The sequence below is a fragment of the Fonsecaea pedrosoi genome (genome assembly GCF_000835455.1).
Source record: "Fonsecaea pedrosoi CBS 271.37 unplaced genomic scaffold supercont1.8, whole genome shotgun sequence".
NCBI classification, from domain to species: domain Eukaryota; kingdom Fungi; phylum Ascomycota; class Eurotiomycetes; order Chaetothyriales; family Herpotrichiellaceae; genus Fonsecaea; species Fonsecaea pedrosoi.
Genome location: NW_013550608.1, coordinates 1,291,497 through 1,312,859, shown reverse-complemented (window position 1 = coordinate 1,312,859; position 21,363 = coordinate 1,291,497). Strand labels below are relative to the sequence as shown.

Here is a 21,363-nt window from a genome sequence, read left to right as displayed (position 1 = left end):
GCCTGGCTCACAGGTATCCCTCCAATTGGTGCCTGATTCTATTCCCTTTGCAGTCTTGCGGGTGCTTAGGTGTGAGGCTTAGGCCGAGCGTCTCCAGATCTACTGACGTCCTATGACCCTGTAACACTTGACTCGCCATTGATGCGGCCTTACGGCGTGCGCACTCTTACAAACACCGGGGCCTGGTAGGCTTTGATGCCCAAGGGACGCAGGCTCCCGTTTCCTTGGTTTGCGAACAATGACACATGCTTGAGCCAATTGTCTGGCTGATCCGATCACCGGAACGGGTGTCGATTTCTTTGATCGACCTGATCTCTTAACACCTGCGGATTTGTGTGGGTTGCTTTTCTGGCCGATATAAGGCCACCAGGCTTGTCGATTACATGCCCGTTCTTGCCAACTCTCTTGACGACAAGACTTTTATGATGAGTGAAAGCAGCATCTGAGATTACGTTCTCTCATCACCTCTCCGCCAGATACATTCCTGCTGAGGCTGCACGACGCTAATGCTGGTCATCTATGTCAGTGGCACAACTAAGGGTTGGCAGATTCGAGGAGAAAATAGGATGTCCACCTCCTATCATGGGACACCTGCTCCCACAAAACACTTCAACATTTTAATGCTCCCGTTCGACCTGGACCTTCATGCCATGCCTACTGGATCACTGAACCCCCGGAACGAATATCATCTGCTATCGACTAACATGCAAAGGTCTCGTGCCCCATGATTGACGATCTTGTCTACGCCAGCTCTTCGAAGGGCATACAGTCTCAGCAGGGGCCAAGGTTGCTAGAGCGAAGGCAGGTCGGTATATAAGGCTCTTACTGCTGTGTACTTCGAAGAGAGGGCGCACCTACGGACCATATTAGTGTACCTAGATTTTGCTATAAAGGCGGCAGGTGAGCCGAGGGTTAGGCAGTTAGTACTTCAGTTCGGCCAATCAACAGGGGCGAGTAGCACACGCTAGCATCTACCATCGTATCAAGGTGCGAAGCGGTCGAGACATCAAATATCTCACTCCTCACATTGCTGTTCCCAACCCATAGCACTCCGCCATCTACAAACATGACTACCTTCCTCAGCCTCCCCGTCGAAGTTCGAGAGAATATCTACCGCTTCAGTCTCCCAAGACAGCAACTCAAACTGCAGGCTTTCTGCGACCCAGACTGGTCCGACGCTGAGAAACCGGCTGGCATCCCAGCCCTGTTCTTCGTCAACAAAACCATCTCGGCCGAATCTGCGCCAATCTTTTATTCTCGCGCCGTGCTCAACATCACACCCCCGAGCCTATCTTCCTTCCTGGCGAATTGTTTGGCTAGCACTGGTCCAAATATCAACCTAGCCTTGGGCTTGGACCTCGAGTTTTCCTCATGCCCGCGGCGGCATCTGCAGCGCATCACTGAATCACACATCTACGGCCGCCAACGTCAGGTCCTCTCGGCCGAAGCATATGAGGCACTCCTCCGCTGGCTGGTCGACAACACGGCGGTGCAGACGGTTCACTTGTCTTGGCGTCTCATGACGAGATTACGAGGCGCACGAGTAGACCTCAAGGCCGCCTTCAATCTCTACACTGCTGCCGCGAGTCTGTCTTTGGTACGGAGGGTTTACGTGTACAGTACTCACAGTCGATCGTCCTGGGAATCGACGCGCTATCTCGAACTGAAGAAAGCCTTGAACGGACGGGATCTGCCTGACGTCCAAGTTTACGTCCTTGAAGAAGGTGGCCAGCATGATGCACTTTTGGATCCCCGATGGGATGCACGCAAGAGCGACGACGCCGAAAGACGAGATATGGTCCATCAGATTTCGCCTTGGTTTGATTCACTCCGAAGCACCGTTCCTCCCTCCAGAAAAGGAAGCATTGCAACGAATGAGCCGCGGTTATACCAAGTGTTTTGCAATTTTCGACACTTGCCGAACACACCCTCGGGTGCTACAGATCTATTGCCCGTTTAAATGGAGCGAAGAAACCTCACTATGTGGTTGCGACCTTGACCCTTGATCATTACCTCGGTATGCAATGCTCCAGCCACAGTTTTCCGATCCACTTCCAGTTTTTCTTCTTTACAGATCTGCTCCAAGGTGGCTGCTTGTCCTGGTGGTACAATCTCGTCGTTGCCCGCCTCCAACATCAATACTCTCAGATCTGGTCTGGCCCTCCCAATCTGATGGAGAGCAGTCTTGCTATCCCACGTCGACCGCAAGAATGGGGACAGATATCGGTAAGGGAGAAATTTCTGTGGATAGAGAGCGATGAGGACTTCTCTCAAATCCACGAAAGGCGTTTCGAGGAGGAGTCCAGAGAATCCATGAAGGCTTGAGTTATCGTGTCTCAGCAGATTCGCCAGGCTCACAGTTGCGACACCAGCACCAATAGACTGGCCCCATACCACGAACCTGGTGCCTTCGCAACGATACCGACTTCGTATCCATTCCAAGGCCGCTTCGGCATCCAGCTCAATCCCACTTTGAGATGGGCTCCCCTTTGACTTCCAGAAACCGCGATAAGACAAAGCCACCATGGTGTACTTTTTACTAGATTGATTTTGTGACAAGCTTTTCAAGACGTTTGAAAGGTAGGGAAGTCGAGGCGGCAACGACGATGCGTTTCTGATCGATTTCAGTGGTGCGGAAGCGCAGTGAATGTACCACTGCAACTTACCCTTGCAAATACAGAACAACAACATGGTTCTTCACCTCAGGCTCAGCAGAAGCTTCAATCGATCCCTCTAAAACCTTGATCGCCGTCCCATCCGCGGCCTTGAGGTCATGTTCTACCCATACCACAGGCTTGCATTGCGATGCATAATCGCTAACTTTCTCCGATCGGGAGAATGGCGGGACCGAAGGCATATAGATGATCTTGTTCTGGAAAACAACCATCATGAAGCACTTATACGTCCATAGTGTCACCAACAGTCCTCCAAAGACGACAGGCGGCAGGAGGAAAGCTGGAACTGACTCCACGCCAAACTGACGACTAGGGACCAACGGTGAGAGTGGGTGGGTGATCGGGAGTCGCGGCCGCGGTCGCTTGAGCCGAGAAGCCGCATGTCGAACTGAAAGAGTCTTGACAGGGGAGAACGAACGCCGCCATACTTGAGCACATCTCATTGATACGAGTGCTCTGGCATTCAGTCTTGACACGGAAAACGAATGTTGACATTTGAGGAAGCTCGACAAGCGCCAAGGCACTAAACCGAACACGGAACTGCTCTAGACAGAACATTCAGCCTTGCGCGGAGGCGATATCGAGAGATCTGTACTTGGTATCGAAGATCATGAACGCAAAGACGTCCCTTTGGGTCCTTGGACTCAATGGTTTCGGCGAGAATATCACGAACAGCACCACTGGCACAGACGACGACTCTCCCAAGTTTTCATCTCGGACGGCAGACTATTCGTGGGTCACCTTTCTTTAGTCTCTGGTTTTGCTCGCCCGCGCCTCCTGGTCTACCTAGATCCCCTTGCTGAGTATACTGATATCAAATCTGAGATATACATTTCATCTCATCTTCGCCTTATCCCTTCCTCTTCACCTCTCGTGCCCCTCACATGTCAACTGTCTCTCTGTCTCTCATTCACTATCCCCTCTTCACTATATCTATCATGTGCTTGAAAACATTTACTTGTTCCCCTTCTTCCACAAAGCGCAAGACTTCACCCGTCACTTACTTAAGCGACACTTTTCAAATCGACTCATTCCCCCTCAAGCCCCACCTCCTTCTCTCTCTCCTTTACTGCCCAGCTTGTTGTGTTCCTCTTCTACTCTTGCATCTGGAACGAAATAACCATATAGCCCTATGCGCCGTCATCGGACCCGGTTCACTAATGCCTGCTTTGACCAAAATCCATTCACTTCATCTCACACTATAAGTTGTATTTTACAACCTATTGACCAGTATATTATCGGCTTCTTGGTGCTCACCCGCGCTCCCAATTAGCTCAACTCGGAAATATCTGGTCTGTTCACCTAATTACTCCCAAATATGGATTTTCGACCGCGGCGTCCTAACCGTTATGATCGCGGCGATGATCGAATGACGGAGATGCCTGGCGTTGGCCTAGTTCCTAATAGACCGCGCTCACAGAGCCGTTTCGTCAATCAAAGAGATTCTGACGAGCGTCCTCGACGACATGACCTCACCGATGAGGGAAGCCAGTCAGCATTGGCGCAGCGAGGAAGAAGATACCAGCCGTCCCAACAGGAGAGCTCGGGCAATCCCCGGGCGAAAGAGAGGGATAAAATCCCTATACGCGCAGAAATTGAGAGGTTTGTGCCGGAGTATCACAATTCGATGCAATTCCTCGCTGAGAGCTTTGCTCGCAGAAAGCGGGAGCTCAGCGACGAGGCCACACGGCAGGACGCCCTCAGCGGCAAAGGCGGCCATGAAAAGATTGAATACACGGACCGTCACCTGTTCTATGCTAGAGACCGACTGCGATTGAACAGTAGGTTATCACAGAGGAGATCGCCGGAACCTGTTCGCGTCAATTCAGAGGAACCCGAAGAACAGCCGAGTGAAGTACCACAAGACACTGACGAAAGCTCACCACCGATCTCGCCACCTAACGAACATGCACAATCGGCGTCCGGTGAAGTGTCAGACAATCCCGCGGAGTGCAGCTCACGTCCCCCAGGCTCAAGCCCGCCAGACCCAAGTGGAGGAAACAACAGTCACCGAGGTTGCATTTGTCCGATAGGTCTCGTCTGTCCAAACAAGGGGGATCACAAAATCGATTGTCGGACGCTAGTACTCGAGTGGACCAAGTGGCAGTGGCTCCAGATGCGAAAATGCGCTGAAACGTAAGTTGACATTGAGACGTGGGTTTGTGGGCCGCGTATATTGACAAGAGGCTTGATATCAGACTGCCGCCGGACCGTCCCGCCGAAGACGAGCCCTTCATCACCCTACAGGAGACCACACCGATCGTCAGGCTACTCGATCAGATCCCCGTACGGGGACGCATGACAATGGCGATTCGGCATACCTTTGCCAAGATCCAAGACTGGATCAGGATGATGCAGAATCATTCAATGACAGAAGAGATTCTCAACGAGTCTCGCGTGCGTGAGCACTTGAAGAGGTTTCTATCGGACGATAACAAGGAGATGCGGAGAGAAAAGGCTGTCCCAGAACATATCGTCGAAGACCTGACAATCTTGTGTCGGAAGTGGGACCTTGGCGATCTGGGGGTCCTCGCTCGTCGCGGGCTCGTGGAACGCGGACCTAACCGCATGCTATTTCCAGATCCTGACTGGAAGTTCAAGCGCGACGCGGACTATTTCGGCCACGGCCTCCTGGTCAACGGTCAGACCTGGTGTTACCGCGCCGAGATGATGCGGGACGGGGCTCACGCACCGATCATCGCGGGGATCTCAGGCTCGAAGACGCAAGGGGCACGGAGTGTCGTGATGGGATATCACGACCAAGGTCGAGAGGAATACTACGCCGACGTCGACCAGGGCGACACGATCTACTACTACGGCACAGCCCTGCGTCTGAAGGCCGGCGACACAGAGCCCACCAACCTCAAGGACACCGTCACCCATCGCGTGGAGCGAATCACAAGAAACTCAAGGGGCGAAGGTCCCACCAACGCGACCCTGTCCCTCTTCGAGTCGTACAGGACCGGTCGCCCCGTCCGGGTGTTCCGGTCGTGGCGACTGGCAGAGATCGTCCCGCACCGGCCCGTCTCGGGCTTTCGCTACGATGGCCTCTACATCGTCACGGCCCCAGAACTGGTCAGAATCGAGCGCCAGATTTACCGCTTCAAGATGGAGCGCATGGCCACCGGCCAAGGCCCGCTGCGACACAGCGGCGCGCCGCTACGGCCAGAAGTCCATCGAGCGAGCCGCAAACGCAGACGGGATGGCGAGTGAGACTCGACTCAACTCATACCACCCTATCATTAGTCGTTCTGTCACCGACCACGACGAGCCACCATGAGAACCTCGAAAACGACTAATGGATAACGACCGTTAGAGGAGGAACATCGAGCGGGAGCTCAACGAGCTTTACAAATTAACCAATTATCACACGGCTCTAACACCAAAGAGCCCGCCTCACTAAGAAGCTCGATCGATTCCCAGAGCTGATGCCAACGACATGTTTTTTTTTTCAACCTTTTTTCGCCCGGTTTTTTTTTTCTCCCTCTAGCTGCCGCATTTCGTCCCCAGACTGCTCGAAACGAGCATTCGCCACGATGGAAAAAAGAACTGGCCCGTCGCAAGCCTATTTGCAAAGCGCGCTGAGCGCGTGCTGATCTCGAGACTACGTACGATCTTACGATACACAAGTCATATTATGAGACACGACCACAACATATGTACCAACGCAACAAGACGTACCTACCTACCTACCTACCTACATGACACGGCTATATTCCAGCCCACATTTTTCTTTGCTTTGTCCTCTTTTTATCTTCTCACTCGTCTTTTCTCCTGCCAGCCACTACTCACTTCAATCCATCAGAATTTTGAGATCATCGACCCAGAAAAAACACAGAATACGGTGCTGACCGACCTGGAGTGATCCGAGGACGGGATGATTCAATCAATCAATCAATCAATCAATCAATCGCATAACGACGGATCGCATGCCACGATGAACATACGAAATTAACGAAGTTTCTTTTTGCAAAGTTACACACTTGCGTCCCCACGAGATTCCGCGCGCGCTTCGACAATGGACAATGGGAAGGGAGGGATGGAGGGAGAGCAGAGCAGAGTAGAGCAGTGCTGTGGTTCAGCCTGTATCCTTCATCCTCCAAGGAGCTTGGCTACCGACGGTGCTTACTCGTATGCCATCCGTACCCGGCACATGTGGATATCGATATGGACATGGTCATGGATAAGGATAGCGATACTACGGGGATCCATGCCTGGTGGCCGGTAGGTAGGTATATCTTATCCAGTCGGGAATGGAATGGAATGGATGGGAATTTTTTGGTGGGGGGCAAGGCTGCGCTGCAAAAAGGGGGAGACACTGGTGGGATTCGGTAGCCTGTGAAGCACTCTTATTCAAGCGACAATCTCGAGGCTACGCTGGGATTTTCTTCCTGCTGGCTGCTGGAAACGACAGAACTGCTTCCACTAAATCACTGTCTTTGCTGCATGATTGGATCGTCGATGCCTGGTCCATCTCGGACCGATCAGGACATCTTGACATCTTGACAAGGGCATGGTCTACAGCTTTTGAAAGATACAACCTTTGAAAATCGTTGATTCGGGCATTTGTGCTGTTTAATCGTACAAGATACTCCTCTTCTGGCCCATCTCCTCGTCTTGGGATATCGTCCAAGTCATCCCTCAGGTGACATTCTCGGGGGGGGGGGGGAGATAGCAGCTCGCCTGTCGGTTTGACCTCACCTCATTGATCAGACTTGCTTCCTCCGACTGCTGTGTTGCTGTCCCCTTCCGCGCCCCTTGTGACGGCCCTCAGATTGCCAAAGCTGAGAACATCTCCGATCCTCTCTTTTCCCGTGAAGAGCATCATCAACCTATCAATCCCACACCCCCATCCACCCGTGGGCGGAAGTCCCCATTCCAGCGCCCGTAGGTAGTCTTCGTCAACTTTCATCGCCTCTTCGTCACCTTCCAAATTTTCATCTGGTGTTATTCCGTTCTCGATTGATTTCGCCTGTGGGCGGGATTTAAGGCTGCCATATTTCTGTTGTTCCATGAACTTTCTCCTTTGCTCAAAAGGCGAATTTTCTTCCTCGTAACAGTTGACGACTTCCTTGCCGGCCATGAACAACTCTGCGCGTGCAGCAACGGGTTGACCATTGGGTGCAGTGGGATGGATGTAAGATTTCGCCAAAGGTGACAGACACTCGGGGATATTTGTGATCCAGAGTGGTTTCTGTAGGGAGTTCGGCTCGAGGTACAGTGATGAAAGCTTGTCGACAAGTCGAGGGACGGTGGGATTGCTGGGAACGGGCAGACTGCGAGAACGGAAAAGTTCCAGGAGCTCAGAGTAAGCCGACGGCGAGGACAGATTGGGAAGATTGGTCCCCAGGGCAGAGTTGAGAGAAGGGATGAAGTCAAGCTCCTCGTAAGGACCACAAATAGAATCGAGGAGGTGCGCGGGTACATTCGCAAATCGATAGGGAAGAGCTCTGATAGCCTGGTGAATGTCAATCACGAGCCGCATGGTCATGTCCATCAGTTGGCGCAGATCATGGCGGACGGCGTAGAACTCGCAGGTCGTGAACTCGGGATTGTGTGTCTTGTCGAGGCCTTCGTTTCGAAAAGAAGGTCCAATCTCAAAAACCTTGTCCAGCCCACCGACAATGAGCCTTTTCAACCAGAGCTCTGGAGCAATCCGCAGGCTCAATTTCCGGTGAGGAAACTCCATTGCCTTGGTCTCGAATGGTTTCGCTGTTGCACCACCCGCGGCGGCGGACAGAATAGGAGTGGACACTTCAACAAATTCCCGTGACTCAAAGAACTGTCTCATTGTCCGTATGAGTGTAGCCCGGGCCTTCATGGTCTCTATTATCTCGGGATCCGTCTGCATTTCCACATGTCGAGGTCGAAAGTTGGACTCTGCAAGTTCCGTCGTTGCGAGCCCTCGATGCTCAACTGGAAATCGTTGGAGGCAAGGCGATAGAATTATGGGCATGGCAGCAGCCCGGATAGAGACCTGACCGTTCTTGGCCTTGTACGGTCGAACTCCCTTCAGCGCTTACCTCTACGTTAACGGGGGTGACTTTCACGGCATGTACGTATGAAGACTCACAAATATAGTCACCTCTTCTCAACAGCCGGCAAAAGTGCTTGAAATCGGTCAAGGTTATGCCGTTGTCTTCGAGTGATGAGTGAGACAGCATGACTTGTAGCTTGGTCTGATCCTCGGTGATATCAACGAATGCCAATTTCGAACCGCTCAGCCGGATGGAAGTCACTCTCCCAGACACTGATGTTTCCGTCAGAACTATTTGCGTCTTTCGCTTCCCCAGTTGATCAAGCCTTGCCTTCTATCGTGTCACCAGGAACCATCGCACCATCATCCCCAGCATTGGTATCCACGTACTCCTGCAGTGTTCGCAAGCTTCGCGCCTGAGGGATATGTTGATACCGCGGGTAGAGTGTGATGGTAGAACTCTGGAGTTCTTGAAGCCGCTCTTCTACCTCTTTGGTCGCATGCTGGCTTCCAAGTTTCGAGGTGCCGTGGGTGCTTAAGTTCGATGCTCTCGTCGAGAAGTATGCTCGCGAGATCCATGGCGGTGTCTGCAGACGCGCACTTCTTCTCTGGAGGAATGTGGGTGAGAGGTAATCCCCAGCGGCAGCTTCAGGGACGCTGGACACAGAGTGTCAGTGGCTTTCCAAGTGGTAACGTTAAGAGCACGAATATTCCAGTGCTTTTCGCCATGGTCAGACAATCATTGGAGAAGTTTGATCACAAGCCAGCCGAAGCCAGCATCACTCGCAGCGGTTCTTCTTGGTGTCTCGTCATTTAGGCGGGCGGGAGAGGAGTGAAGGAAAGGAATTGTAAGCAAAGACACACCTTCCTCTTGCTGGCCGACGAGTCGAACGCCATGCTCGCCACGTCGACCTCCCGTACATGAAGCTACATGAAACAGGAAAATGACCTGGCACTCGGATACACAGACAACTTGTTTGATAGCTGCGGTTGCGGGAACCCAACGATTGAAAAATAAATGTTTCGCCAAAGCTTCGGGAAAACTTCGCCTCGCGGTTCGCGTGCGTCTCCGAGCCACGCAACTTTCATTGCTACATTTCATATGCTTGGTGCATTTGACAATATTATCCAGATCTTTTAGAAACAAACATCACCTGCTCTTCCTTCGATAAGAACTCCCCAGAAGAAAAGGAGCTACCAGTTACAAACATGTCCTTTCTCTTTGGTGGCGGCCGGCCTCAACCGACGTCCGCAGAAAAGATCGCAGCCGCTGAAAATGAAGTTGAGATGGTCTCAGACATGTTCAACAGGTACCTACACAACCTTCGTGGCCGGGCTGTATCTCTTTCAACCTCTTTGAGGAGCCTTCCGGACACCTCCCTATGATGGATATCGCATTGACCACTCCCAGATTAACGCAATCCTGCCTGAAGAAGTGCATACCGGCCGACTACCGCGAAGGCGACCTCAACAAAGCCGAGAGTGTCTGTCTCGATCGCTGTGTAGCCAAGTTCTTCGAAGTCAACATGAAAGTGTCAGAAAAGATGCAGGGCGAGGCCGCCATGAGACAAGGAGGAGGAGGCGGTGGTGGAGGTATGTTTGGAATGTAACCGCGAAAGAGTTATCAGGTTCTTCCATCATCTCAGTCGATGGTCATAATCCAAGAGCACATGGCTCGGCTCTGGACGGGATTCTATACCCTTTTCATCGCAGCCATCATGGATCTACGAGTCTAGATCAAGGTACCATGATGGATTCGCAGGGTTGGAAAAATTGTGTACAGTATTTCAGTCGGATTCTACAATAGAATCGGCACAGAACAGTTCTGCTTGGGTAGGGATCTGGCGAGGAAATGGAGAGATGGCACAGTCAAAATCGAGCAGAGCATCGAGCAGAGCATCAAATCTTCACATCCTACACTTTGGGACTATTTAGTTCGCGATTGCTATACCAAGGCCCGATTCGACCAACTTTTAGACCTCCCATACGCCTCGCTAAGAGAATCCCTTTCCTCATACCTCGCAATAATATTGTCCCATTACTTCTTTGGTCCCAAAAAGTTCAGCACCCGTGCAATCCAGGACGAATTTGCAGACAGCCCTTCGTTTTCTCCGTTCAACTCCCTTGCCCGCGATTCGATCAGCAGCACATTCCTTTCAAAGTCATCCACTGCATCCTCCACCTCTTGCAGTCGACTCTGCAAGCTGTCCAATTCATAATCCATTTTGGCTCCTAACATTTCCATGCGTCGGAAGCTCTCTGTCAAAGCTGTTTTCTCTTGCGATACAAGGTCAGACGAGGTAGCCTGTAGAGTCTGATATTCTTCAAGGCGATGATAGTACAGCTCATTGAGTTCTTCGAGATGTTGGTGCGCGATCCGATCCAGACTCTCCACATGGACCACTCGGCTTTCCGTGTACGGGATCAGACCTTGCTGAATGTGTTGGATACGTTTAGCCTTCTTTTGGGCAGAGGCCGCCAGGGCGTCACGTTCGGCTAGGGCATTGGTAAGGTCTCCCTCGATTTTGCCCTTCACAATGCCTTCCTCCAAAAGGTTTGTGCCTGTGTCCAGAACTGCACTTTCTACGACGCTGAAGGAAACGCGTCGGTTAATTCGGTTTTGCCGGGGACTGTCGATGGTATGACCAATCAGTTGAACATTGCTCTGCGTCCGTCGCAGCACCCGACTACTGAGACCTTTATATGGCACAGCAGCGGAGAATTTGCGGTAGATGTCCGCTTTGAACTCATTGCGTAGATCAGCCAACTGGGCCTCGACTTTCTTCTTCCTGGGCGAGTCGCCTGGCAACGCGGGTCGTAGTTGCTCTCTGTGTGATGGAATCTTCTTCTCAGTGGTCGTCTGAGTTCGGCGCAGGGGTTGACGCCGTTCGGCATGAGGCGAAACCGGTTCAGCATTGACCAAGGGCATATCAAATGCACGAGGTTCAGATGAATGAGCGATCTCAGTTGCCGTTCTCAGCATGTGATCTCGAGGGGTGTTTCTAGTCGCGGCATTTTCAACCCAATCCTGGGCCTCGTCAACTTCTTTTTGATAACGATGATTATAGCTTTTCAGGCCTCCAACAGCTCCTCGCAAACGGTGTCGGCCGGACTTGGTGTCCGATTGATTCGTGTATGTCGTATCTGTCCGCTCGAGGGCGTTTACATCTGACATAGAGTCATGTTGGTTGCCTGTCCATAGGAAATTGCCTTGGTCATCAGTACAAAAGACTCTGCCTTTAAGATCAACATCGCCGGTTGGCCAGGCGAACGGGTCGCCCGATTTGAGGGGTTTCCCTTGCCAGAGCCACTTCATCTTAGGACCGGTAACGAGCTGAGCGAAACGTTCGATGTCCAGGGTTTCGGCTTCTGAGATACCGGCTTTGTCCCGACCTCCTACGATACCCATGACCATCTCCCCGCCTTTACCACTAAGCTCGGCAACAGTGGATTTGACTGCCTTTGGTACCGTCCAGCCTTCACCGCTGGCATTTTTAGCCGTAGCTCTGTGAAGCCGATCGAGAGTCTCTCTGTCAAGTCGTCGAGACTTTTCCATCTTCTGGCCTCTCTGGAAATGGCCGATGGCCCGTTTCATCGAGACGGTGTCTAAGACGTCCTTCCCCACAGGGGATCCAAAGGCTTTGAGCCGATTATAAGCTCCAATAAGAAGCCCAAGGAGAGCTGCCACAGTGGTTGGCCCCAGAATACCGTCGTTCGGTTCGACATTATAGAAATAGGTGCCAATGTCTGTCCACCACTCATTGATCGCTTGCTCGGTCACATCGCAAAGTAAACCATCCGCATATGTCGGTTGGAGTTTGTCGTACATGACCAAGGCGATTTGGCATGTCCGGACCAGTTCCATGACCGACTGATATAATGGTACGGTCTCACTTGTCCGGTAAAGGTGGTGGAATTTGGCAATGGTAGAGGATTGAGGTGGCTGCAAGTTGATTCCGGCTCTCCCTGAGCAGCCCATGCGTTTGAGGTCCTCGTTGACAATGAAATCGTCTCGATGTTTCCTAACATCGCCATCTGGGACGGGGATCACGGTCAGAGCTGATGGAAACCCACTCAAGTTGGTGACCATGAGTGCGCCTAAAGGCGTGTCTTTCTCTTTTGCATGATATTGAGAGACTGCTTGGAAATAGATCTGTAATCTCGGAGACCATGTGCTTTCGTCACTGGGTACAGCAAGGACGTTCACCAGGATTGAGTGCGAAGGGTCGCCGGTGTAGGTACAGATAATAAAGGTCGGATGACTTCTCGAGCAGGCCCATTGCTCGACCACATACATCTCGTACCCTTCCAGACGCCTCCATCGTTCTATAGAATCGGTCGCAGGGTCTTCTTCAAGGTAGCGAAAGGCGACGGGATCGGCGAAAACAAGGCGCTTTCGATTTGGGCCTGCTCGTCCTTGAGTGCCTCCGCTGGACGTGGGACTCGACGTGTCGATGGTATTTGACTTCTGAGGCTTATATTCATCTTTTGGGCTAGATTTAACAGGCCTATCCTTTGGCGATCCGGCAAAGGAATTGGAATGATGGTATGGGGTGAGAAACCCAGCTCCCACGAATGACATTGTGGTCGGCGGTCAGTACCGAGAACCTCGTACAGTGCAAGGCACTAAGCTGGTAACATTATTCAACCATATGGGCTTCGGGAACTCTCACCTCGCACAAGAGAGAGGTTATACAGATAAAACGTCGAGGCAGGGGCTGTTGGACTGATTGATCCAACAATACGGAGTTGCCTTGAGAGGAGGCAGTTGTTGCAAGTTGATGGTTGGTTGGCGGCGGATATTGCCACCCAAAGAGAAACCGCCCACGCCCGCCTGACCGACAGCCCGCGTGCCCGCCCATACCACCCACCCACTTATCAGGGATCTACCACCTCATCGGAACCCGCCCACTTCATCTAAGCTTGTTAATGTGGGCGAAGTCACCTGCGCTTCCTCGAAGACACAACCATCCCCTGCCTCCGGTCTGTATCTATATGCCTTCTAGTCAATACCTTCTGTCCAGCGATCTTCTACCAGAACTCGGACAAAAATCGGCGACGATGGTACAAGCCACGCTCAACTTATAGCCCAAGAGACGCAAACACAACTCATGAGGGTGGCCCGACATGGATAATATTCAGAAAGAGCACGAGAAAGTGTGGAATAACAGCAGGCTGTCAAGGACGACTGGCCATGTTGACGACATCATCAAAGCCCTTCAGAGGGCAAGGAACACCATAGCCGAAGACCCTACATCGAGACAGATTACTCTGGCAAAACTACAGAATCCCGTCAAGACATCGTTCGACGGCATCTTCTCGGGGTTGAAGGACACACATGGATTACACAACAAATATACGAGAGCTCTGGACAAGGCATTCAAGGACAAGGTGCCGAGCAGTGAGGTTGATGCTCTGTCCTCACACCCAGCTCTGATCAACCGAGCAATCTACCTCCATTTGCTTCGAGAAGGGTTGTTCGATGTGGCGTCGGCCCTTCATTCTGAGGCGCTTGAGAGGCAGCAGGCGCAGCAAGAGATAGCGGCCCATTTAGGACAGGATGTATCAATGGATCACCCCTTGGGCCTGGACAAGGAAGCGGAAGAGAGCATGCAGGAGCAGTTTTTGAACATGTACCACATCTTGAGTGAACTCAAGGACCACCACAATTTACAGCCTGCCATCGACTGGGCTAGGAGCAACGCGGCAGCACTGGAAGCTCGTGGCAGTAATCTTGAATTCGAACTCTGCAGATTACAATTTGTCAGTCTCTTCTTGGACCGTCGAGATGGAGATCAGTACAGTTTCGAAGCACCGATTCGTGCACTTCAATACGCGCAAAGGGAATTCCAGTCTTTCCGTGGTCGATATCTTATCGAGATACAGCAGCTGATGGGTGCTATACCTTTTTGCTCCAATTTGGAGGAATCACCATACAGCCTCAGATTCGATAATTCTACGACGTGGGATGAAGTCGCAACCTCTTTCACGCGCGAATTCTGTTCACTCCTCGAGCTATCCGCCGATTCGCCGTTGTACATAGCAGCTACTGCTGGAGCAATCGCCTTACCAATACTGCACAAACTGCAGACGATCCAGAAGCAGAAACGGACAGAATGGACGTCGGAAAATGAACTTCCTGTCGAAACACCTCTACCCCCTTCCTACCAATTCCATTCGATCTTCGTGTGTCCGGTATCAAAGGAACAGACCACGGATCAGAACCCTCCGATGATGCTGCCTTGTTGCCACGTCATTGCTCAAGAATCATTGCAAAGGATCAGCAAAGGTGCCAAATTCAAATGTCCTTATTGTCCGGTTGAGAGCCATCCGAAAGAGGCAAAGAGAGTCATTTTGTGACAGATTCGTCTGGGTACAGTATGCGAGAGTCCAAGTTTGTTCCGCGAGTGGACTTCACTTACCCTCACATCTGGAAACTCGTGGTTGGTTTGGCATCGTCACAGGATCGCCCCTGGGTCATGGAATTCACAAGAGCAATGCGTCGCGGCATTTTGCATACGGCTGAGGTGTGCCGGCTGGAATCGTGATGAAATGGGGCCAGCAATGGCGTACATGGCGAAGGACCTCTTCTGGAATTTAGTCATAGGATTGTCCGATTGATATGCAGGGCATTGTTACCACTGAGATCCGGGAGGTTTTCTTTCGCAACATAACATCGTCATAGATGAATCGGCCCCAACTCTGCTCTCATTGCTTCATCTACACACGCATAGCTGATTGGGGGAATGGATGTGATCAGACTTATATAGCACTAATGCCAGGGCACACAAACTAGCAGCAAATGGCATCCAAGCACCATATTAAGTGCAGAGCCGAGGACTGGGTTCTTTCTTGATTCGGGCAAGTGAGTAGCATGCCAGGGACGACGCCTAGATGTTTCATGTTTTTCGCCTTACTCCGCCGATAGACATGGCCTGTACACCATCATTTTACAATGTCACATACAAGGGACACTTCGAGACGAGTAGGCATCCCTAGTCTTCCGGTAGGACTCCGTTACTCTTTTCTCCTTCAGACCTGCCAGCGACGATCTGTGCTTCGGCTACACCGACTGGAAGTGGCTTGCTAGCCATGTAGGTTTTATGACTCTTCACAGTTGATCAGTCGAATCTGGGGATTTGGACCCCGACGGGACTCGGCATGTAAGTGGACAAAAGTTCGGGTGGCGATACAGAGGACGCAGTTTGCTTCGCCTGCAGAACTATTAGCTCTGGTCCCCCGGGTATCCTTGCAACTCCGAACAGACATGGGTGGGCGATGGGTACCAGAGGAAGACTTGCCAGAGGGCGAAAGCTGCCAGCCGAGTCGAGTCACAACGGACAGCCCAGTCATATTGCCAACAGTCAGCCCCCAGACGACCCACGACACCCTAAAGTGCTTGCATTAAACAGTCACATGCCTCCGTGCTTGGTTCGTGTTGAGGAGACTCCACCTGAGACGCGGCGAGGGCGGGAGCGTGTCAGGCTTCCGCCAGCTTCATTTCTAGGCTCATGCGGTCTGGGAAAACTTGTTACATTGATAAGCTTCCCCAGTAGCCCTGCTCTCTGAAAGGGGAGCAAGCTGGCCGCCATGTCCGACCATCAAAAAGCAGCTCTTTTTCGCCCGCGGTCCAAGTGTTCTTCTTCCTTCCTCGTCCCGACTGATTATTCCATCGATTTCAGGCAGTTTTGTTCCCCTGCCTTTGTCCTCTGAGTTTTTTACGTGCACCAATGTTGCCTTCTATCGCTTCCTTGCCACCGTTGACTTGATCACATTCGCTGCTACTGACTCTCGTTTCTACTTGTGACTCTCCCACATAAGCTACACAAGACCTCTTTTAGCGCAGGAGCTGAAAACAATCATGTTCAGCAACAAAAGACCCCAAACATCAAACAGCTTCTCCTCTCGCTATGGAACAAGCAAATCCACAAAGCCCAAGTCCTCGTTCCGAGAGCAATCTGTCACTCGGGGTCTCCAACGGTCCGAGTCGATGAGGTCTCATAGAAGAGAACACAGCACTCATACAAGCCCACCCGTCGGCAGGTAAGTGACATATATCCTCCAAGCACAAGGCTCTGATGGCTGACTTCCTGCTACAGTACCCTCACCTCGGCCATCATCACCATCTGCGTTGGCCCCGAACAGAGACTCTTTGCCGGCCACGAAGAAGTCCTCTCGCGCTCCCCCTTCTTCAGCGCTGCCTGCAAAGGCCAGTTTTTTGAATCCAACGCCAGAAGAATCAACTTACCCGACGAACAGCCCGAGATTCTGTCTGCTGTGCTGGAATACCTCTACAAAGGAGATTACTATCCAAAGCTGCTGCATAACAAGAAAAAGGATACCTGGGAGTTGGAAGATGAAGCCAGTGGCTCCAACGTGACCATATATCATCATGCCACCAAACAAGTCCTAATGAGGGATACGGTCATATAGTACGTTGTGCCCCACTACTTGCGTTCTTTGTTTGCCGATGCTAACAGACACTCTCCTCCCAGCTGTTCAGCCGAACTGTATGGCCTTGAAGAACTCAAACGCCTTGCCCTCCGCAAACAAGGCCTGCGACAGGGCATGCAGATCTCTACAATCCTCGCGTCGGCACGCTACGCTTACAGCCATACACCCGACTCTGACTCGAAGCTTCGAGCCCAATACCTGACCTTGATCATCCGCAGCCGCAACAACTTCAAGAAGAGCGGCACCATGAAGGTCGAGATGGAGCAAGGCGGCACCTTGTTCTTTGATCTCTTCGTCGCCATGTGCAACCACATGGTATGCCCGCACTTCCCCCCTGAGGTTCTATAGCGTGGACTGACCAAGTACGATGACAGGACGATCTCAAAACACTACGCTCGCCCTTTACGTCACCATTCACTCGCTAAAGAGTGACTGATGGAAAATAATGTACCGTTTGTATCACGCTAGTCCCCCTTCCATCATAAATTGCCAGCTCCGTGAGGGATATAACATCTACTCTCACCACAAATTTGTACCAATTTTGCCGTGCGGACGGAGTTCATGGGATATTGTGCCCGTCAGATGCCACAATTTATGTCTGCTCTGCTACGTTTTTTTGTATCATCATCCCAGAAGAAAAAAGAAACCACCAACACTACCTACCTGCCTGTTTTGTCCACTATTGGAAAATGGGCCAAAGTCGATCCCCAAGGACGGGAGGGGGAAATGAAGACTGTTGTGTACTACTACCATTTCGGGGTCTATCTGAAAGAGAGAGAAAAAAGGATCACCAGACGACAAAGCACGAGAGTAGTGAGTGAGTGAGTGAGTGAGTGGTTGGTGAAGCAACTTGCTCGGGTTTTTGTCTGCTATTGCAGTATTGCTATCTATCAGGATTTTTTGAAAACAACTCAATCCTTGTTGTCTTGAATACAGCGGGCTCAAACTGCTTTCTCGTTGAGGGAGCAAAGAAAAATCTATCGCAATGGAACTCAGTATTTTGACCGGCTGTAGAGAGACCATTGACTTGAGCCTGCCAGACTTTTGAAATTGAGTATCTTTCTGATTCCGCCAGGCTCATAAAGAAAATGCGTACAAAAGGAGAAGGTGGGCAACTGCGATCCATCCACCTGCATGTCCTTCCTTTTCCGTCCCTTTTCAGCCAGTCACGATTGACAGGCATTACCTTCCCTCACGTAAATTCCGGGCCACTGTGGTCGCAAAAAAAGGCAACCAGTACGAGGTAGTTGAGGCCACGCTGAAGCCTGGATTGCGTTTCCTGGTCGATACATCCTCCGTCCAGGCCGGGCTTCGCTAATGCAGGCAGTGGTGCCTAGCTCAAGGCAACGAGAGGTACGAGTACTCCATAGACAGGGGCACAAGGTGGATTTGAGTTTGCCGGAGACTGGACCCCTTGGATGGTCAAATCACACACAGCGGGACTGTGTGCAGGGAACCGAGTACCTTTGACCATACTCATACTTGTCTTGTGTTTGTAAGGACTCGTATCTTGAGTCTTTCTCTTCAGGCTCAAGAAAAAAGTGGGTCGAAATATACTGCACTAACATCTTCCTCTGATGACCACCCACCTTGGCCGGTCATATCCACACCTCCTTCAACTCGCTCAGCCTTCAGCCTCCATGGTGAAAACTTCCCAGAAGTCTGACGTGATTGGTTAGAAGAGGAGCGCGTTCCCATGTGCCGATCAGCCGTTTCCTTACTCTTCTCGTCCCCAGGCCCTTGTCTCTTTCGATTCCACTGTGATCCGTGGTACTTCCCCGGCAGGATGGAGGTGTGGACACTGCCCTTAGGACTTGAGCCATGTTCACCAGCGATTGTTGCCAGAAGTGGCTAGGCCGAACAGCTCTATCTGCCGGGTCGACTTCGACTCTCCCTTGCCGAAGAGGTGGCTCACACCTGAGGAACATCGAGAACCAGTCATTCCTGAGAACAAAAGGCCAGAACAATGGCGGCCTTGAATTAGAACTGTGCACCACTCGTAGGTTGTACCTTTGCACAGGTGGCCATTGGACTGCATTTCCGGCAACATGCATGCCCTCTTTCCATCGGGACTGGTCCATTTTGGGAAAAGATTGTTTGCCCTTAGTGTAGGTATGTTGAACTCGGCACCGTGGTCGGTGCTGGGTGTGACATCGATACATCCATTGCTCCAATAGCATCAGCTCAAAGATCGAGGTTGCGCAAATCTGCCTGTCGGATATACAAGCCGTCGAGTCCGCGAGGTGTGGCGGCCAACATCGATCAAGTGTTGCAAGGCATGTGTTCGTGCTCAGACACCCGTACCAGGAAAGGCGCCAGCCTTGCTAAGTACGACAATGCCTCGGTCGCGAGCGATGTAGCCTTTCATCATGTTCTGCTAGGGGCGAAGGGACCAAAGATTCCAAATCAGCATAATCCTTTCTAGGTCAGGGATCAAGAAAAGCCTTTCGTTGGTTGAGTTACATGGACCATGTTGTACCAGGCATCCAACCATCGCCAAGGCAACAGTAGTCCTCGGTGGTTCTTCGCGCGAGACATGTCTTTGTTTGAAAGAAGATTGGGGCGATTGGGCGCGGAGAAATGATGAAGAGAGGCAATACGACGTACCTTGTAAATCATATTGGCCAAGAAACACTCAACTTCGTCCCGATCAACCAACACATCTGTGGCACCCTTATAACTCACGCGCATTGCGGCCTCGAATTCTTCGATGCGGATCCTTGTTCGACGTATTTTGCCCGTCACTTCGCCGGTGGTTGCATCCTTGGTTTCCTCCCATCCTGCTGCTAGGAAGACCTTCCTGAATAGGTTGCGTAGGCAGAGACCGCGGGTGCGCTCAAGAGTCAGATAGACCCGGCGCTTGACTAGTTCAGCTTCGGCTTCTGAAAGAGCACTGTCGAAGGCAGCGAGTGAGCCTGCGCGAATGGCAGTGAATAATGGTGTGAAGATCTTTGATAGGGTTGGATGAGGAGCCAATAGGGCGTTGGTGGGCAGTTGATGGTGGTTGATGATGTGTGCCGGGACGAGATAAGTCAGGATTTGCTCGCGATTTTTCATCGAGTCCTTATGACACAGTTGGAATGCCTCCATCATATTCTGCTCTGCCTCAATGTAGTTCTCTTGCAGGAACTCAATAACTCCGCGGTAGTACTTGAATGTGCATTGGTGGGATTTTGGAAATCGAACCAGATCAGGGATGTCATCTGCTGCGGCTTCCAAGGCACGAATGACATTTTTTGTAAGCGACACCGAGTTGAGTTTGAAGTATGTCTTGAACAGCAAGTTGGTGGTGCTGTAAATGCCCCATCTGCGTGACTCATTCTCCTCGGCTCGGTCGCTCAAGCATGTTGTGAACATTCGGTTGATGGTCCAGGCTGCCTGCTCCAGTTTCTCGTTCTTGTTTGTGTCGCCCATGATATCGTCTGAGAAGCCACTCGCAAAGACGTCTCCATTGCCCTCTTTGGCTTTGATCTCACTGTCTGCTCTCATGGCTATCATGCGGAGGTACTTCCCTGCAACACTTAAGCACGGAATAGTCCATGCCTGAAACCCATGATTTGTGTATCCTCTAACCAGATGATTGCACAAGTCCTTGTAGGCGTCGAAGGCTTTGGACCAGTCACCGGCCCCGGTACCCTGCCGCAGAGCGACAAGTTCTTTGACGCATTTCCATAGATCAACAAAGATGTCAACCCAAGCGGTTGCTTCGGCTTTGGGCAGTCTTGCAGCATTGCGGTCTTGAATGATGTGATATCGTACATCCGACGAGACAGTCTGATAATTGGAGATCTGGGCAAATGACTCGAGTCGACGGGGATCCCTTTCGGTGTCGATGGGAGCGAGGCATGATGCAAGCAAAGGGCCATGCCCTAACCGCTGGGCTTGGTGAAAATCCGCAAAGATACTCCCCATCTGACCAAATGCTATGGTAAAATTACTTACCTTTAAGGACAAATGAAGAGCAATGTGTACGAGCGAAGTCGTTTGGGCTCCCTGGACAAAACGAAGAAAGTCCGGCCAACCAATCACGGTGCAGAGGGGAAGGAGCGCCAAGCCAAAACGAATTCTTGGCACACGAAACCCAGATTGAAACTTGAATTCTGAAGCCTCGCAGTTGGACTTTCTCAGCGATCAAAGCACATCGACGACGAGCCACGATTTGAGGTCGATCACACACAGTCAAGGTATGTAAGAACCCGTCTCTGGAGATTTGAAATGCTAACCCGGTATAGATGGGTAAGTCTGCGCACCCACAAT

At 51.5% G+C, this 21,363-nt stretch overlaps 9 protein-coding genes across 9 annotated transcripts; 5 read left to right on the top strand and 4 right to left on the bottom strand.

The window, feature by feature from the left end:
- Window positions 1–1,066: 1,066 nt before the first annotated feature.
- On the top strand, window positions 1,067–1,878 carry Z517_11782 (uncharacterized protein; the record flags this gene model as incomplete). The annotated part of the gene is made up of 2 exons (XM_013423365.1): window positions 1,067–1,798; window positions 1,855–1,878. 2 exons carry the CDS (start codon window positions 1,067–1,069, stop codon window positions 1,876–1,878), a joined length of 756 nt encoding a protein of 251 aa, XP_013278819.1.
- A 78-nt stretch (window positions 1,879–1,956) lies between these two features.
- Z517_11781 (uncharacterized protein) lies at window positions 1,957–2,887 on the bottom strand (the record flags this gene model as incomplete). Its single annotated transcript, XM_013423364.1, has 2 exons — window positions 1,957–2,614; window positions 2,667–2,887. The coding sequence occupies 2 exons, from the start codon at window positions 2,885–2,887 to the stop codon at window positions 1,957–1,959; spliced, it is 879 nt and encodes a 292-aa protein (XP_013278818.1).
- A 1,106-nt stretch (window positions 2,888–3,993) lies between these two features.
- Window positions 3,994–5,888, top strand: Z517_11780 (uncharacterized protein; the record flags this gene model as incomplete). Its single annotated transcript, XM_013423363.1, has 2 exons — window positions 3,994–4,811; window positions 4,874–5,888. 2 exons carry the CDS (start codon window positions 3,994–3,996, stop codon window positions 5,886–5,888), a joined length of 1,833 nt encoding a protein of 610 aa, XP_013278817.1.
- Window positions 5,889–7,377: 1,489 nt separating this feature from the next.
- Z517_11779 (lysine-tRNA ligase) lies at window positions 7,378–9,231 on the bottom strand (the record flags this gene model as incomplete). Its single annotated transcript, XM_013423362.1, has 3 exons — window positions 7,378–8,693; window positions 8,749–8,986; window positions 9,043–9,231. 3 exons carry the CDS (start codon window positions 9,229–9,231, stop codon window positions 7,378–7,380), a joined length of 1,743 nt encoding a protein of 580 aa, XP_013278816.1.
- Window positions 9,232–9,861: 630 nt separating this feature from the next.
- On the top strand, window positions 9,862–10,262 carry Z517_11778 (mitochondrial import inner membrane translocase subunit tim10; the record flags this gene model as incomplete). Its single annotated transcript, XM_013423361.1, has 2 exons — window positions 9,862–9,962; window positions 10,064–10,262. The coding sequence occupies 2 exons, from the start codon at window positions 9,862–9,864 to the stop codon at window positions 10,260–10,262; spliced, it is 300 nt and encodes a 99-aa protein (XP_013278815.1).
- Window positions 10,263–10,690: 428 nt separating this feature from the next.
- On the bottom strand, window positions 10,691–13,234 carry Z517_11777 (uncharacterized protein; the record flags this gene model as incomplete). The annotated part of the gene is made up of 1 exon (XM_013423360.1): window positions 10,691–13,234. One exon carries the CDS (start codon window positions 13,232–13,234, stop codon window positions 10,691–10,693), a length of 2,544 nt encoding a protein of 847 aa, XP_013278814.1.
- A 545-nt stretch (window positions 13,235–13,779) lies between these two features.
- Z517_11776 (uncharacterized protein) lies at window positions 13,780–15,012 on the top strand (the record flags this gene model as incomplete). Its single annotated transcript, XM_013423359.1, has 1 exon — window positions 13,780–15,012. The coding sequence occupies one exon, from the start codon at window positions 13,780–13,782 to the stop codon at window positions 15,010–15,012; it is 1,233 nt and encodes a 410-aa protein (XP_013278813.1).
- Window positions 15,013–16,513: 1,501 nt separating this feature from the next.
- On the top strand, window positions 16,514–17,531 carry Z517_11775 (uncharacterized protein; the record flags this gene model as incomplete). The annotated part of the gene is made up of 4 exons (XM_013423358.1): window positions 16,514–16,695; window positions 16,752–17,084; window positions 17,148–17,421; window positions 17,481–17,531. The coding sequence occupies 4 exons, from the start codon at window positions 16,514–16,516 to the stop codon at window positions 17,529–17,531; spliced, it is 840 nt and encodes a 279-aa protein (XP_013278812.1).
- A 2,008-nt stretch (window positions 17,532–19,539) lies between these two features.
- On the bottom strand, window positions 19,540–21,018 carry Z517_11774 (uncharacterized protein; the record flags this gene model as incomplete). The annotated part of the gene is made up of 1 exon (XM_013423357.1): window positions 19,540–21,018. One exon carries the CDS (start codon window positions 21,016–21,018, stop codon window positions 19,540–19,542), a length of 1,479 nt encoding a protein of 492 aa, XP_013278811.1.
- Between the last annotated feature and the right edge of the window lie 345 nt (window positions 21,019–21,363).